This window comes from Capricornis sumatraensis, chromosome 2 (genome assembly GCF_032405125.1).
Source record: "Capricornis sumatraensis isolate serow.1 chromosome 2, serow.2, whole genome shotgun sequence".
NCBI lineage: Eukaryota > Metazoa > Chordata > Mammalia > Artiodactyla > Bovidae > Capricornis > Capricornis sumatraensis.
The window spans coordinates 182,439,707-182,455,252 of record NC_091070.1 but is presented as its reverse complement, the minus strand read 5'-3'; the positions used below and the strand labels follow the sequence as shown (position 1 = coordinate 182,455,252).

General features: G+C 42.4%; 1 protein-coding gene across 2 annotated transcripts in view; it reads left to right on the top strand.

Moving 5' to 3' along the window:
- Nucleotides 1-15,546, top strand: part of PGM1 (phosphoglucomutase 1) — a 67,058-nt gene that overhangs the window by 20,341 nt on the left and 31,171 nt on the right. Inside the window, exons 1-3 of one of the 2 annotated variants that reach the window (XM_068966612.1) lie at nucleotides 8,950-9,249; nucleotides 14,638-14,800; nucleotides 15,146-15,292. In XM_068966612.1, coding sequence (XP_068822713.1) covers nucleotides 8,950-9,249; nucleotides 14,638-14,800; nucleotides 15,146-15,292 — 610 coding nt within the window. Of the gene's footprint in view, nucleotides 1-8,949; nucleotides 9,250-14,637; nucleotides 14,801-15,145; nucleotides 15,293-15,546 lie in introns of those variants that run through there. The other variant, XM_068966613.1, reaches the window with a different exon arrangement.

Sequence of the window (15,546 nt, the reverse complement as noted above, 5' to 3'; positions counted from 1 at the left end):
CAGGAGTGCCCATGAGGAGGCAGGCTGCGGGAGTGTGTCTGAGAGTGCTGGGTGCCATACTGTGGTCACCTAGACAAGGTGACATTAGCTCAAACGGTAAAGAATCTGCCTCCAATGCAGAAGACCAGAGTTTGATCCCTGGGTTGGGACGTTCCTTTGGAGAAAGGAATGGCAATCCACTCCAGTATTCTTGCCTGGAAAATTCCATGGACAGAGAAGCCTAGTGGGCTACAGTCCATGGGGTCACAAAGAGTTGGACACGACTGAGCAACTAACACACACTTTTTACCAAAGGATTTTGATACATAATTCCTGGTAATTAGACAGAATATGAGAATATATTCCAAATGAATATTCTTCAGGAATTTAAATGAAAAAAAATTTGAGGATGCTCCAAAAGGAAATAAGATAAAAATACATATAAAAATTTTATATGAACTATATACATTGGTTTTTTTTTAGGTCAGAATGATTAAATATTGGTGATTTCTTATTAGACAGGAGTCCTTTTGACATGTACTTTTTGTATGAAAGTTAATTCCTAAACCTTGAGCATCTTCACGGTGGGGAGATTGCTTTTAGATTTACCCATGCAAATTAAGAATGGCACTTGTGGAGTGGAAAACACCTTCTAAAAATTTTCTCTTTCCTCTGAGCACTCAGAGCACACTTACAAGCTCTCATAGTTAACTGCTTTTTGAAATGGCTTGTTAACCTATTTATCTCTCCGTTTAGACCAGAAGTTCAACAACTTGAATCTGTCATCTTCTGGTGGTCCACGGTGCCTGACGATAGCATTGGAGAAAGTCAGTTTACATAGTAACCGTTGGACACGGATGGGTCAGCAGCGGGACAGCAGACTGATGGATGCTAAAGGATGTTCACGCTTCCAGGCAGCAGTTCTGTTTGTTTTTAACATAAAATACGCTTCAGGAGGGTGGTTTTTTAAAAAATAATTTTGTTTATTTTTGGCTGCACTAGATCATTGGAAAAGACTCTGATGCTGGGGGGGATTGGGGGCAGGAGGAGAAGGGGATGACAGCAGATGAGATGGCTGGATGGTATCACCCACTCGATGGACGTGAGTTTGAATGAACTCCGGGAGTTGGTGATGGACAGGGAGGCCTGGCGTGCTGCGATTCATGGGGTTGCAAAGAGTCGGACACGACTGAGCGACTGAACTGAACTGAACTGAACTGAACTGAAGATCTTCGTTAGTGCACATGGGCTTTTCTCTGGTTACAGCAAGCAGGGGGCTACCCTCTAGTTGCAGTGCGGGCTTCTCTTGTTCTGGAGCACGGGCTTTAGTACGCTTGGGCTTCAGTAGTTGGGGCTCTCAGGCTCTAGAGCACAGCCTCAATAGTGGTTATGCACGGGCTTAGTTATTCCCAGGCATGTGGGATTTTCCCGGATCAGGGATCAAACTCATGTCTCTCACTACGGCAGGCAGATTCGTTACCACTGAGCCACCAAGGAAGCCCAGGAGTATTTTTTGAACCTGAGATTCTGTACAGCTCTAAGCAAACCATCTGGTCCTCATAATTCTTCTGGCATTGTACCTTTAGAGCTTAATGTAGTTTCTCCTTTTCTTTAAAAGACATTTCCTAACTCTATTAAAACAGATATACTCATAGATAGGTATTAAATGCAGCTGTATGTTTTCAAATTGACTGAAGGCAGTCATAAAAGCTAATGCTAATGTAGGGTTCACAGGCCACTAGAACAAGCCAGTGCTAAGCTTTTTTCATTTGTTAACACATCGTGTCTTTATACAACACACCTGTGCAGTAGGTACTGTTTCTTTGCTTTTTAAAAACTCTCTTTAAAAGATGCATTTTTAAAGAATAATTGAGGAGTAAGTGACATATAACATTGTATTTGTTTCAGATGTACAGTCTAATGATTTGATATTGCAGTGTTGTCAAATGGTCACCACAGTTAAGTCTAAGGAGGTGTGATGTTCAATCCCCACTTCAAAAATGAGAAAATGTGGGCACTGACAGGTCAAGTACTTTGCTTAAGAGCTTCTTGTGGTTGGCTGAGGATCTCAAACTGTGAAGGCAGGGGGTTTCTTTTTTTCCTGCTTCTTGCCAGGATGGGACAGCAGGTGGAGCCTGCCTCATACCTGGCGAGGGGAGCCATGCACCGCAGAGCCCCATTCAACACTGTAGGAGCTGTAGGTGTGGCAAGTAATAGAGATCCGCTCTGCTAGAGGGAGCCTCTGAGAGGACTGTGTCTCAAGGCCAGAGGGTCTCCTGAAAGCCAGGGGTAGGGTGGGCACATGCGCCTTAAAAGAGTCTGAAGCAGGAGGAGCCTGGGCAGCTAGCCTTGGACTCTCCTCTGTTTATCTTAGCAGTTTGCTTCATTTTCCTCTCTGCTGACTCAGTTGTCAGTGTAAATTGATGGGGTTTGTGAGTATCTGTGTCTGTATGTGTGTGGATGAGATCTTAGTTATAAATTTATTTACTCAAACTCCTATGAATGTTACAAGTTTAGAAATCAAATATGTTTGTTTCCTTTTTGAAGCCTTTGTCTAACAAGCAAAAGTGTGGAAATACTCCCATTGTCCTCATGTAATGTAATAATGATAATAGCAGAAACTTGGGCAGGGTGCCCTACACCAGCACTGGTTTTAGAATTTTCTGTGTATTACTTCATTCGACGGTGACTGTGACAACACATGGGGTGGGGGACTGTTGTTCTCAGTTTTTCAGATGGGGGCAGTGGGAGCCCAAAGAGGTGAAGTAACTTGTCTGAGGTCACACAGCCAGTGACTGGCAGAACTGGGTTCCAGCTCCATCAGTCTAGCCCTAAAGTCCATTCCTTGAAACTCGGCAGTTGGCTGTCTGCATCTGATGATTTAAATATAAAAATATGGTATATTCAAAGTTTTCTTGACTTTTCCAGTAATGTTTATAACTTCTATAAAATTCTCTTAAAATCATAAGCCAAAATAAGTTACTCAACTATACATTGTAAATTGGTATCACAGGGCTGACCTGTTAGGTAAACTAATATCCCAGATTCTCTTAATGTACTTAAAATATAGATTTTCTCCAAGACTGATTATCTTTCTACTATGAGTTTGCTTCACGTCAATACTGACTTCTAAATCTTTTTAAGTTAAAAAGTGCCCAATTCAAAAACCATTGTCTTATTCCAAGCGATTGGCCTTCCCTGGTGGCTCAGACGGTAAAGAAACTGCCTGCTGTGCGAAAGACCTGGGTTCGATCCCTGGCTCAGGAAGGTCCCTTGGAGAAGGAAATGGCCACTCACTCTAGTATTCTTGCCGGACGGACTGAGGAGCCTGGTGGGATACAGTCTATGGGGTCGCAAAGAGTCAGACATGACTGAGTGACGAACACATACTTCCTCTGAAATTGGGGGTGGCATTGACTGGAAATCTAGCAGTGGCACCTTCCCAGTCCAGAACTCGTGCCAACAGGGGGTCTCACGTGGCTCGTGTTCACAGACCACTTTCCCCAGTTCTCATGTCTCATGAGTCCGCAGTCCTTCCTCTCTGGAGAAGATCCATCTAACGGATATTCTGCCTGAAACCACTCTGAATTCTCTTCCAGTTCTGTGTGTCAGATCCCCAGCTCTTAGACATGCCCGAGTGATCCAGAGACGGATCTGCATAGCAGCTCTCTCGTGTTCTCATGTATGCGCATGTCTGCCAGTTACAGTGGTATAGACATGGTCATGGCATGAGGTCCCTGCCCCACAGCTTCTGAGTTTACCTGTCTTCCCAGTTCAAAGGCTAACTAAATCTGACTGGTACACTTTTGAGTCCTGATTCTAGATTCCTAGAAGAGAACATATGAGAGATCCAGCTTTGGTCAGTTGTCTGCCCTTGATGATCATGGCCTGAGTCCCACAGTAGAAGCATGGCCCTGGGAGTCCACTGTTGTAGGGTGGGGTCAGGGACAGTTCTTAAAGAAGAGAGTAAGCAGAAGGGGTCAGAGGAAAAACAGGTTGTTTGGGTAGTGGCTTCATGTTGGAGGAGAGTAACCTACAGAGCCCAAACTGGCCGAGGACTCAGAGCTGAAGAAGCCTTACGCAAGAGGAGCAGCTCTGGACAGGGTCACAGAGATCAGGATCCTCAGATCCACCTCAGCTGCAGAGGGACTCCTTTTTGCAAGCTTTGGTTAATCTTTTTCCAGTCTCTCCTTCTCCAAGCTATTTGATACACTACTGGCAGCCAGTCAACTTTGAAAAAGAAAAGCAGTTTTTATTCCTTCTGCTTAAAAATATCCATAGCTTCCGGTGCCTACAAAATAAACCTTACTGCGGTTCATGAGACTATGTAACCTTGTCCTAGCTACTTCTCCAGCTTCACCTCATCACTGCAGCCTCTTGAGAGCCACAGTCCTGTCCAGGCACCGCTGGGACATAGACGTTCGTAGTGAGGCAGGTATCATCATCCTATTATCATCCTCAGGGCGATGAGGATGGAAGGGTGAGGGGCTAACATTTACTGATAATCTGCTGGATGCCAGACACAGATCATAAGTGTTTTCATACATGTTGCCCGATTCAGTACTTACAGACTCAGGTCAGTTAAGTGAATTGCTCAAGATTGTACCTCTCATATATTTTAGAAACCAATATATATTTTTTAAATTGGAGGACAATCGCTTTACAACGTTGTGTTGATTTCTGCTCCACATCAACATGAATCAGCCATAGGTATACATATGTCCCCTCCCTCTTGAACCTCCCTCCAACCTCCCACTCCATCCCACCCCTCTAGGTTGTCACAGAGCACTGGGTTTGAGCTCCTTGTGTCAGGCAGCAAATTCCCACTGGCTGGCTGTTTTACATACGGTAATGCATATGTTTCAGTGCTGCCCTCTCCTTCCTCTACTGTGTCCACAAGTCTGTTTAGAGTCCAAGATTTGAGCCCTGGTTGTGTCTGATTCCTGAACCTGTGGTCTTTGCATTATCCTGCAGTGTCTCCTCTGTGGCAGGCATTCATTGGAAGCTTACTTACTGTTGGTTGGGAAATGAATGACTTTTCCCAGCTTGTGATTCCTGTCCCTGGAATCACAGACCATAAGTGTTTTCGTACATGTTGTCCAATTCAGTGCTCAGAACAACCTTCATTGTGATCCCTAGCTTACAGACTTGGGTCAGTCAAGAGAATTGCTCAAGATTGTACCTCTCATACATTTTAGAAACCAATTTTTTTTTTTTTTTTCCAATTGGAGGATAATTGACCCCAGCACTCGGGCAGGCACCTGCAGCATCACAAGCATAGGGTTTTGGCCTGGGGGTGGGGGCTCTGATGATCCCTGCTGCTTTCAGCCCAGTTAGTAGTTTACTTTCTAGTGCTTGTGCTGAAAGTCAGGGTTCCCATTTCTAAATAATGTGCCCATTCCTGTGGCATTTTCTAAAGAATAATTCTTGATGTGAAGAGGTGAATCTTTTCAGGCCTTGGGTCCCACTCTCCCATGAGCCCTGGGACGTGGCAGTTAGCGATCCAGTAAACGTTTGTCAATGGAAAAAAAGAAAGAAAGAAAGAATAAAGTATTGGCAAGTCTTGTTTCTGCTGTCTTCTACTAGGAAGGCATCACTGCTGATCAGAATGGGAACTGGAGTCTTTGTGAGGCTGGGAGCGAAGGGGTTCATAACTCTGCCATTGTGAAATTGATTGGACCCAAGACCAATATGAAAGTTTCTTGTCTGAAGGGAATAATCCTTAAATCCCCCATATGGTTTAAATGTAATTTGTGTCATTGTGAAGGAGTACTGGCGAGGCAGGCGAATTCATTAGGCCAAATTGGGTTCGCTATGCTCGACAGTAACGTTTCTGAAGATGAAGTTCAACCTTTGCTGGAGAGCTCAAACAAATGAGTTTCTTAATAGCTGTCCCACTTAGTCTGAGCGTCTTTGGAAGCTTAATGTTTTTAATGCTTCTCCTTTTTTACCACACTTCACAGTCCATCTAACATTGCTGCTTCTGGTAATATTTTTATATGGGGTTGAGTTCTATAGTGCCCATAAAATTATGCCTCAGGCCCATTTTTAGAATAGAAGCTTTTTTAGGGCAAGTATTATATCTTTTTGGTTTAGTTTTGCATGCTGACAAACACCATGCCAACACACATAGTTGGTAAAAACATTGCTCTTTGCTTTGAGGTACCAAACTCTCTCCTTTGGAGGCTTAGGCTTGATGCGCACTTGAATTGCTGGGTATTCACTGGCCCGTGCAGGAGCCATGAGAGATGAGAGTCTTTCCAGTCCATGCCTCGCTGTGAAGCTGGCTCACATGCAGTGAAGTAAAAAAAGTGTTTGTGTCCATAAGGACGTTCCATACTAGAGGGAGTCTGGGTTCACCTAGTGACCTGATTCCCCAGGTTTCATACATCGGACTTCTCAATGCTCAAACGCTACTATTTCCATTAGTGTTAAATAATGTTTTAAATATGAAGATGGTCTACTGGAGAGGAATATTTAAAAGGCTTCAAAGTGAGAGACCTTCAGATAATGAACCCTAAAGTGGCATATCAGCTGTTTGGAGAGATAGGGCTGGAAGAGCACCAGCATTATAAAGTTTGCAATGATTCTTTTAAACTACTTTAGAATCAGAGTAGTTACATCTGGAATACTTTCTATATCAGTCAGTTTTTAGGTGGTGAGAAACCTGTACAAGGCCTAAGAATAGGCTCAATTCTGGAGAAGTAGAGCTTTTACAACAGTTTCGACGTGAAACAATATTTTTAGAAACAAATTTTGGTTCATACAAAAACACACCGATAAGCTGAGGTGTTCTAGTATCTGATATGGCTGCTGTCTTAAAAAAAAACAAAAAAAAACGAAAAAACAAGCATTTGCCGTGCTTTGAAATAACGCCCATCAGATCTTATGCTACAAATAAACTCACTTTGATGCTTGTGGGGTTTTTCTGGTGTGTGTGTTGAACAGCTATTTTGAATTTTCATAATTGTGCCTTGAGTATGATTTCTCGTTTTATGGAATTTATTTGCACTGACCGTAAACTGTAAATAAAATAAATAAATGTATGGGAAAAGCCCTTAAGAGAACATTACTCTCCCTAGCTCTGGATTCAGAAAGAGCTTCGAGAGAGAGTGGTCAACCACTAGCAGAGAACATGCTGGAATGTATGAGCAGAGAAGCTTTAGTGGGAATATTGGAGCCCCTTGCAACCAAGCATTCCTGAATCTTCACTGGGGTTTCAAGACCTCGTTAAGGAAACTGCCGATTACTTGGTTGGTTGCTCTGTTATTCCCAATTAAAAAACTGTTCAGTTGATATTTCAGAAATATGGCTCTATTATTAAATATGTCAAGACATATATACTGGTATAATTTGTGAACCTATCAAAAACCAGAGACCACTGAACTGAAAAAATACGAATTTAAAAAGTGCATTTGTAGTAAGTTGAAAAACACTGGGTGTATAGACTACTAAAGCAAGTTTACTTCACAAGAGTTTCAGTTTTAAAAATGCAATAAGGGGCAAAAATAAGCTATGAAATATAATTATCTTTTGACTGACTGGTTTTCAGCTTAATAGATGTGTCTTGTGAATTGTGTTAGTGTTATGTCTTGAGGTCCTGCTTGCAGATGGGCCAGCTCCATTTGCCATATGAAGGAGACCAGGCTCCCTTGGGAGCAGGGTGCTTTCTGCTCATGGCCTGTTAATTCTCAGTCCTGTGTGAGCAGCACCTGGAACAGAGAGACATTCTTGCCTCACAGAAGGCTGTCTACTGCCCCCAGGGCCTGTCTGCTTTTGGACCTGGCTGGACAAGTTAGTAGGAAAATACCCAGATTTTCGTTTTTCAAGGAATCACTACTTTTCCCTTGAAAACCTGACTTTATGTGCACATCAGACTCCCCAAACATGTGGCATAACTAGCCTCAATTTACGTTCCAAGTCCCCTTAACAGGTTCACCCAAACCGTGACAATGTTGTTGTTCAGTTGCTCAGTCATGTCTGACTCTTTGTGGCCCCATGGACTGCTAGGCTCCTCTGTCCATGGGATTCTCCAGGCAAGAATACTGAAGTGGGTTGCCATGCCCTCCTCCAGGGGATCTCTGTAACCCAGGGATCGAACCCAGGTCTCCCACATTGCAGCCCTGTTCATCCCTACTTTTCTATAAATTCATGGGAATGACCAGTTGTTGATCATTCAGGGCATGTCTGTGAGTCTCTATTCTTCTAGAATTGAATACTATTTAGTTAAATCTTTGGTGGCCAATGAATAAATCTCTTCTGTTTGATGCCTTTTCTCCCTTCTAAGTGGGATTGCATGTGGGAAGTAAAAAAAAAATCACTTGAGTATCAGATATTTGAGTATCAAAATGACAGTGATGAAAGGAAACCAGAAGTAACTGAGATCCGTCATTTCCATTTTAAGACTGACCTTTAATTTGCGAGATGGCATGAAACAACTTTAGCTGCAGATGGCCTTATCAGAGATGACTGCCAGCGAGGCTCTGGTTTAAGGGTGTCAGTGGCAGCGGGAGCCACACCATGGCGTCTTGTTCACGACCCTGCTCCTTAGGACTGCACTTGCTCCGCCTTTGCCTGGCTCTGGGAGAGGAATCTGGAAGCCACCTGGTGTTTGTGACTGAAGCCTGCTGCACGCAGCACCCTCTGGACCTATCTCCACCCTAACAGGGGAATGAGGCAAAAATAATTGAAGGGTATTTGGCGTGGTTGTGGGCAGAATGTCCTCATCAAAACAACACTGAAGATCTGCTTTGAGTGTGGGTGTGGGTGGGTGTTTGGTCCTTTACTTTTTCACATGGGGCGACGACAACAGGAATTAACCCCGCTTCCTCATTGAGGGATCATCCAGGCAAGATCTCTATTTTAGTTACTCGGGTGACACTGTAGCAGCTTCAGGTTTGGACAGACTATTTTGGGGACCCTTGATTGCTTTCTGGACACCCTCGCTGAGCCAAGTGGTGGAAATGAAAGATGAGTGATTTTGATGAATGGATTTCTGGGAAACACAGAAAAATGGAAGAAGGTCCTCTCCCTCTGTTGACTTTTACTACGGCTCCCTACTATGACCAGAAACCAGGAACTAGTGGATTACGGAAGAAAACCTACTGTTTCGAGGAAAAACCATGCTATCTGGAGAATTTCATCCAGAGTATATTCTTTTCCATAGACCTAAAAGATCGCCAGGGAGCCTCACTGGTGGTTGGTGGAGATGGGCGGTATTTTAATAAATCGGCAATAGAGACAATAGTGCAGATGGCAGCTGCCAATGGGGTTGGTATACGATAAGTTTTGCTATGTTTCTGGCTCTCATATAACCTCTTAATTCTGCAAAAATATACCAAAGTACAAAGATGTGTATGTTGTATACACCTCAATGCTACTAACATCTGATTAAGTTCGATTATGACTTCAGAGATTGTATATTGTGATATTACCCCTGAAATTACATTTGTCGCATTGGGATTTGGGGATGTAAACTCAGTTTCTTATGCTCTGTGCCTGTTGCTTGAAAATGTACCTGTTGCTTTTAGACATTTAAAGCTCACCCCAGCCTTAAGCTGTCTTATCTACATTCTAACCAGTTTTGAGGGGCACTCTGTCCTGCGTAGGAGGCTCTTAGGAGCCACGGAGAGAGGAAGATTTTGTTTTCTTTCAATGGCTTCCTTGTTGAAGTTCAGTCACTTGTCAAACAGGAAAACAAAAGCCAGGGCACGCTGTTATTTGTGGATCCTGGTAGTCGTGCAGAAATGCTGGGAGAGAACTGGAAAATGTTAGGTGTGAGCCTTCCAAGAGGACCTGTTAGAGGGGAACCCACTTATAATGACCTTGGATACAAAGAAGTCCTGTGTGTGGTGAATTTGTGCAGCAGGGTAGAGATAATAACTTCTGTGAGCCTATAATATAAGGAGGCTCTGCTAAAGCTCTGCATTGTGAAAAACTGTGTTGGCTGAATTAACCAAATCGGAAGGAATCTTGCACCAGGAGGCACTGATCTTGATAATCTAACAATTTGCACAGTCTCACTGATTTACAGGAAGGCAGGCATCAGAACATTTTGCTGTTTTTGCTCTGCAAATTCCTCCGTGGGACCAAAAATACATTTTTAGTGTTTTAGATTACACTTAACAATAATTTGGAGCACATAGTCCGTCAGTACTTATAGATTTTAAAACATTGTTTTATTTCCTTTCTGGAAGTGATTCTGAGAACATAAAATTTAGCATTATAACCAAGTGCGTTAGGCATTTATTTTCAGTGTATTTTTACGATACACTAAGCAGGTGTGATTGCAAAAGTCAAATTAAAAAGAAAAAAAAGCGTATGTTAGTTACCAAATTCTATTTAGAAGAGTTTATACATCCTATTGTTGTTAATGTGAGATTCCCTTTGTACCCAGTTTCAGAATCTGAATGCTTCTCATGTAAAATTTGCTGATAAAGCACTCAAATATGAAATTATGATGCATACACATTTTTAAGATAAAGTGTGACATGCTGTAAATTTCATCTTTGAGGAGAGCTGCAAAGGCAATGGTATTAAGATGCCTTTAATCTTTTGGGAGAGAACGAATGAAACATTATTTCTCTGCATATATCTAGATTGTTGAGTGGATCTGGTACACTGTCCCCTTTGCTGTGATATATTTGGCTTCATTTCATTCTTGTGCAAAGCAGAAGGATGTGGAAGGGGTGGTAGGAATGTGTAATTCAGGCAGACCCTGCAGACTTTCTCAGATTTACGATCTGAAGCTTTGCTAAATAATGCATTTAAGTGCTGATAATTGACTAAATATGGTAACTGCCTATTTGTTAGAGCTGTGGCAGCCCAAGCGATATTTTCAAGTCTTTTCAAGGACATTCCTTATTAAAAATAGTGTTGCATTTGAAGTACTTGTGCTACCCAGCTGAATTACGTAAAACGTTTAGTGGACTGATAAAGCACTTTCATCTGATAAAACCTATCAAATCCTATTTAGCTTGATTTCTTTTTCTAACATATCCTAAATTCTATTTTAACATCCCTTTGATTGTGGGCAGAATTTAGGGAGGCAATCTAAAGGAAAGATAATTTATTGCCACAGATTTTGGTATTAATAGAAGTCAGGGTTCTTTCCTCAGTTTTGTCAATACCCACTATACCCATGAGCCGATTCTAAGAGAGCTTTTCAGCCTGGCGAGCTACATGAAAATAATTTCATTTCTTCCCTTTAGTACGCTTATATCTGGTACATTTATGGGTAGTAGAATACACTTTGCCTTTCCTTTTATTTGCACAGAGCTGTCTGCAGTTACAGGCGATTTTAATGTACAAAATAAAACTTTGGTAGGGTCTCATTTATGGTACTGGTATCTCATTCAGTCCCCAGAGATTTATCCTTGAGATAATTTTAGAAATGAGACTAGAACCTGTATGTATGACTAGCAGAGCAAAGAAAATGGAACCTTTTGTTTGTTTGTTTTGTATTTCAGAGAAATATAAACAAACACCAAGCCCTAGTTTCAATTGAAAGGAATATTTTAATGTTTGCTCCCTGTCGTGGTTAACTATAAAATGTTGAGGGAGAAGGAGGTATCCAGTTTAGCAGCAGGACTTGAGTTACGAAGAAGGGAGCAGTGGGCAAGAGTAAGGGCAGGAAATGCTTTTTGGTGAAGGACTCTCAGTGCAGGGCTGAGGGGGTGTCTCTAAGTTGGTAGACATTTGGGACCCAGGGAAGGGTTGTGTTTTTTTTTTTTCCCCTTTTTTGTGTTAAATTGCATTTGTGAGTTAGTCACTCAGTCGTGTCTAACTCTTTGTGACCCCTTAGACTGTGGCCTGCCCAGCTCCTCTGGCCATGGGATTTCCCAGGCAAGCATACTGGAGTAGGCTGCCATTTCCTCCTCCAGGGGATCTTTCCTAGCGAGGGATTGAACCCGGGTCTCTTGCACTGCAAGCCGCTTCTTTACCACTGAGTCACCTGGGAAGCTCGTTGTAAAGTATACCTAACACAAAATTTGCTGTTTTAACCATGTTTAAGTATGCAATTCAGTGGTGTTCATTACTTTCATAATGTTCTGCAACCATCACCACTGTTTCCAGAACCTTTTCCTCATCTCATCTAAAACTCTGTACCCACTAAACAGTTAGTCCCCACTCTCTTCTTCCTGCCAACGTTGGTTCTGCTTTCTATGAATTTGCCTCTTCTGTGTCCATCATATAAATGGAACCATCCGATACTTGTCCTTTTCTGTCTGGCTTATTTTACTTAGTGTAATGTTCTCGAGGTTCACCCATGTTGTAGCATGAATCAGAACTTCCTTCCTTTTAAAGGCCAAGTAATATTCCATTGTATGTATATACCACATTTTGTTTATCTGTTCATCTTTCAATGGACATTTGGGTTGATTCCACTTCTGGTTATTGTGAAGAATGCTGCTGTGAACATGGGTGTGCAAATACCTGTTTGAGTCATTGCTTTCTTTTTGTGTCTGTACCTAGAAGTGGGCCTTCTGGATCATATGATATAGGGAAGGTTTTTGAACAGGGGAGGAACACAGAACTATGGTCTAGAAAGCTGAACTAGATGGGCCCGGTAGGTCAGATAGATTCAGGGAGGGTAGAGCAAGGGAGATGCAGGTGGGAGAGAGGCAGGGGAGATTGAGTCAGGAGCTATTACAATGCTCCAGACATCCTTACAGGGAGGAGGACAATAGAGTAATATCTCCCAAATATCAAGTTGAAGATAAATCTTCTTGAGCAGAATTCATGGGAAGAGTCTGCTCTGGGAGGTCAGCTGTGCCTGTTCTTGGGCTCAAGAGAAAGAATCTACCATGGGCTTCTCTTGCTTCTCCTGATTTTCTTACTCTCACTTCCTGGTATAATCCTCTCAGTCTTGGACCATTACTGACTGCAGATTTCACCATAAGGAATGGTAGAATTATGGGGTGACCTGTGTGGCATGGCTTAATATTCATTTATCAGCTTCCCCTTCTACATTAAGCACATACGGGATCGAAGTAGAAGTCAGTGTGCTTGATGCACACACACAGTTTTCATATTACTCCATCAGTCACTGTGGCTGCTTAAATTGCCATCTCTAAGCTCCTCTCATCAGAATTATGGAACTGCTCAACCACAAAGCAGTTTTCATCAGAACAGCACCCAGAAACTGCCGGAAGCGTGAGATGTTACCATTTCCACTGTATTGAGTCAGGGAGTTACCACTTCCTGAGGGAGGCAGGACATAAGAAATACATTAGAATAACAGAAATTGTTCAGGGATAGACATACAAGAGCCAAAAGGGGCCTGGAATGAAGCGGTTGCTTCCTGGGAGGTGGTTGATAATGGAGAGGTTTAATTATAAGCCAGTCAAGCTGTTAGTGACCTACAGGAAGTTGGCAAAGCTAACAATCCCAGAAAAACTTCCCCAGGGAAGCCAGGTATCTTATTGGCATGTTCAGTATTAGAAACGCATCTTCCACCATCAAGTCATTTCTTCAGCTGCATTTATCTTGGGTGGGGCAAGAAGAAATAGCAACTGGAAAACTTAAACACGTCCCTGTGTCTTCAGAGGGGAGGGTGGAAGAAGGGCACAAACTCCTCCTTTTTAAAATCTTTTCATGAAGCAATCACATTTTTAGTCAGAGGAACTGACGGAATTCCCTTCTTTTCTGACTTGCATCGTGTTGAAACAGATAAAAATTACAATCATTTTAGCAAGGAGCTGTGCTTATAGATACCATCTGTGAAAGATATGGGCAGGTGAGTTAAGAACGCAACCTGTAGCTCCTTCATGTAGGTGGTTCTGGCTGGTTTACCCAGTAATACTCCCAGCATTCCCTGCCTCAGGCCCAGGAGGAAGCCCAGGTGCATCCTAGTGTGGATAGGTGTGTTCTGCTTTGAGGAACCCATTGTACTAGATTTGACATATATTCACTACCCTGTGTGAAATAGCTAGTGGGAAGCTGCCAGGAGCTCAGCTCCGTGCCCTGTGATGACCTAGAGGGGTGGGATGGTGGAGGGAGCTCCAAGAGAGAGGGGGTACATGTACACATATAGCTGGTTCACTTCATTGTACAGCAGAAACTAGCACAGCATTGTGAAGCAATTATATTCCAATTAAAGAAAAATCCAAGCTTGAACGGCAATAAATTTGTGAGATACATTTTATAACATTTCTTCATACGAAGTTTGCCCCTTTTACTTTTTTAGATATCTTAGTTTACAAAAGCCTCCTCTTTGGGTTAGAATTCCTTTAACTAGCTAAATTTATAGTCTCTCTTCCAATTTGGATTGACAGTATGATTAAAGTGGATAAAAATGTGGGTTTTCCCACAGATTTATAATGTATCCAAATTTTATGAACCTAATCTGGAAAGGCCCTGTTTTCTTTTCTTGCCAGAACCTTATAGCACTCCAGATCATACACTATAAAGTCCCCCAAAACTATTGGAAGAAATGGCTTTGTTCAGCAATGCTGATTCTATTTCAATAATAGTGTTACTAAACAGCAACTATAAAATACTTCAATATAATAATACTAATAACCCAAGCTGTTAGGCGTTCATTAAAGGGCATCCTTTTTGGTCCAGTAGAATACATCTTTGTCCATCGAGCTATTCTGGCGTCACTGTGCGGTGGCTCTGGATGTATTGATATTAAAGTTTCTGGATTTCTTCTAGATTGGTCGCTTGGTTATTGGACAGAATGGGATCCTCTCCACGCCTGCTGTATCATGCATCATTAGAAAGATCAAAGCCATCGGTGGGATCATTCTGACAGCCAGCCACAACCCAGGAGGACCCAATGGAGATTTTGGAATCAAGTTCAATATTGCCAATGGAGGTGAGTTTGCTGTCATTTTAAGCACAGCCAATGTTATGTTCTTTAGGGCAAACCAATAACCTAGGCCTTAGAAGGTCGGGATTCCGGTTCTCATCCTTAGCAAGAGAGCTTTTTGTTTCCTTTTGGTGAAAATGAGATGCTTCTCATTTTGCCATACCTGAATATGAGATGCTCTGCATGAATGATCCTTAACACATTTTCTTCTAGAAAATTCTGACACTTTGCTGCTTGAAGGATGGCACGGCAGATGCACTAGTGAAGAGGAATTAGTTGATGAGCTTTGTGTTCTTTGTATTTCCATGTCAGCTATACAAAATGACCTACTGTTTGCTGTTCGATTTCCAGGTCCTGCCCCGGAAGCAATAACTGATAAAATTTTCCAAATCAGCAAGACAATCGAAGAATATGCAATTTGCCCTGACCTGCACGTAGACCTTGGGGTTCTGGGAAAGCAGCAGTTTGACCTGGAAAACAAGTTCAAACCCTTCACAGGCATGTTTACTCCCCTCCTCTCTTGCCCACTTCTAGTTCCAACTTGAAGGATTTGCCTTTCAAGGTTTTAATAAAGTGGGTCTTTATCTCTGGAAAGATTGTGGTCACCAAGCTTTGGATGCATAAATTAGGAGGTCTGGAATTGGGTCTGGGAGTCTAGAGACCTGGGCTGTCTGGGCTCTGCTGGGGATCAGCTGAGGGACCTTGGGTGAGTCAATTCTAAATCTCTCAGCTTCAGTTTTCATACCTATGAA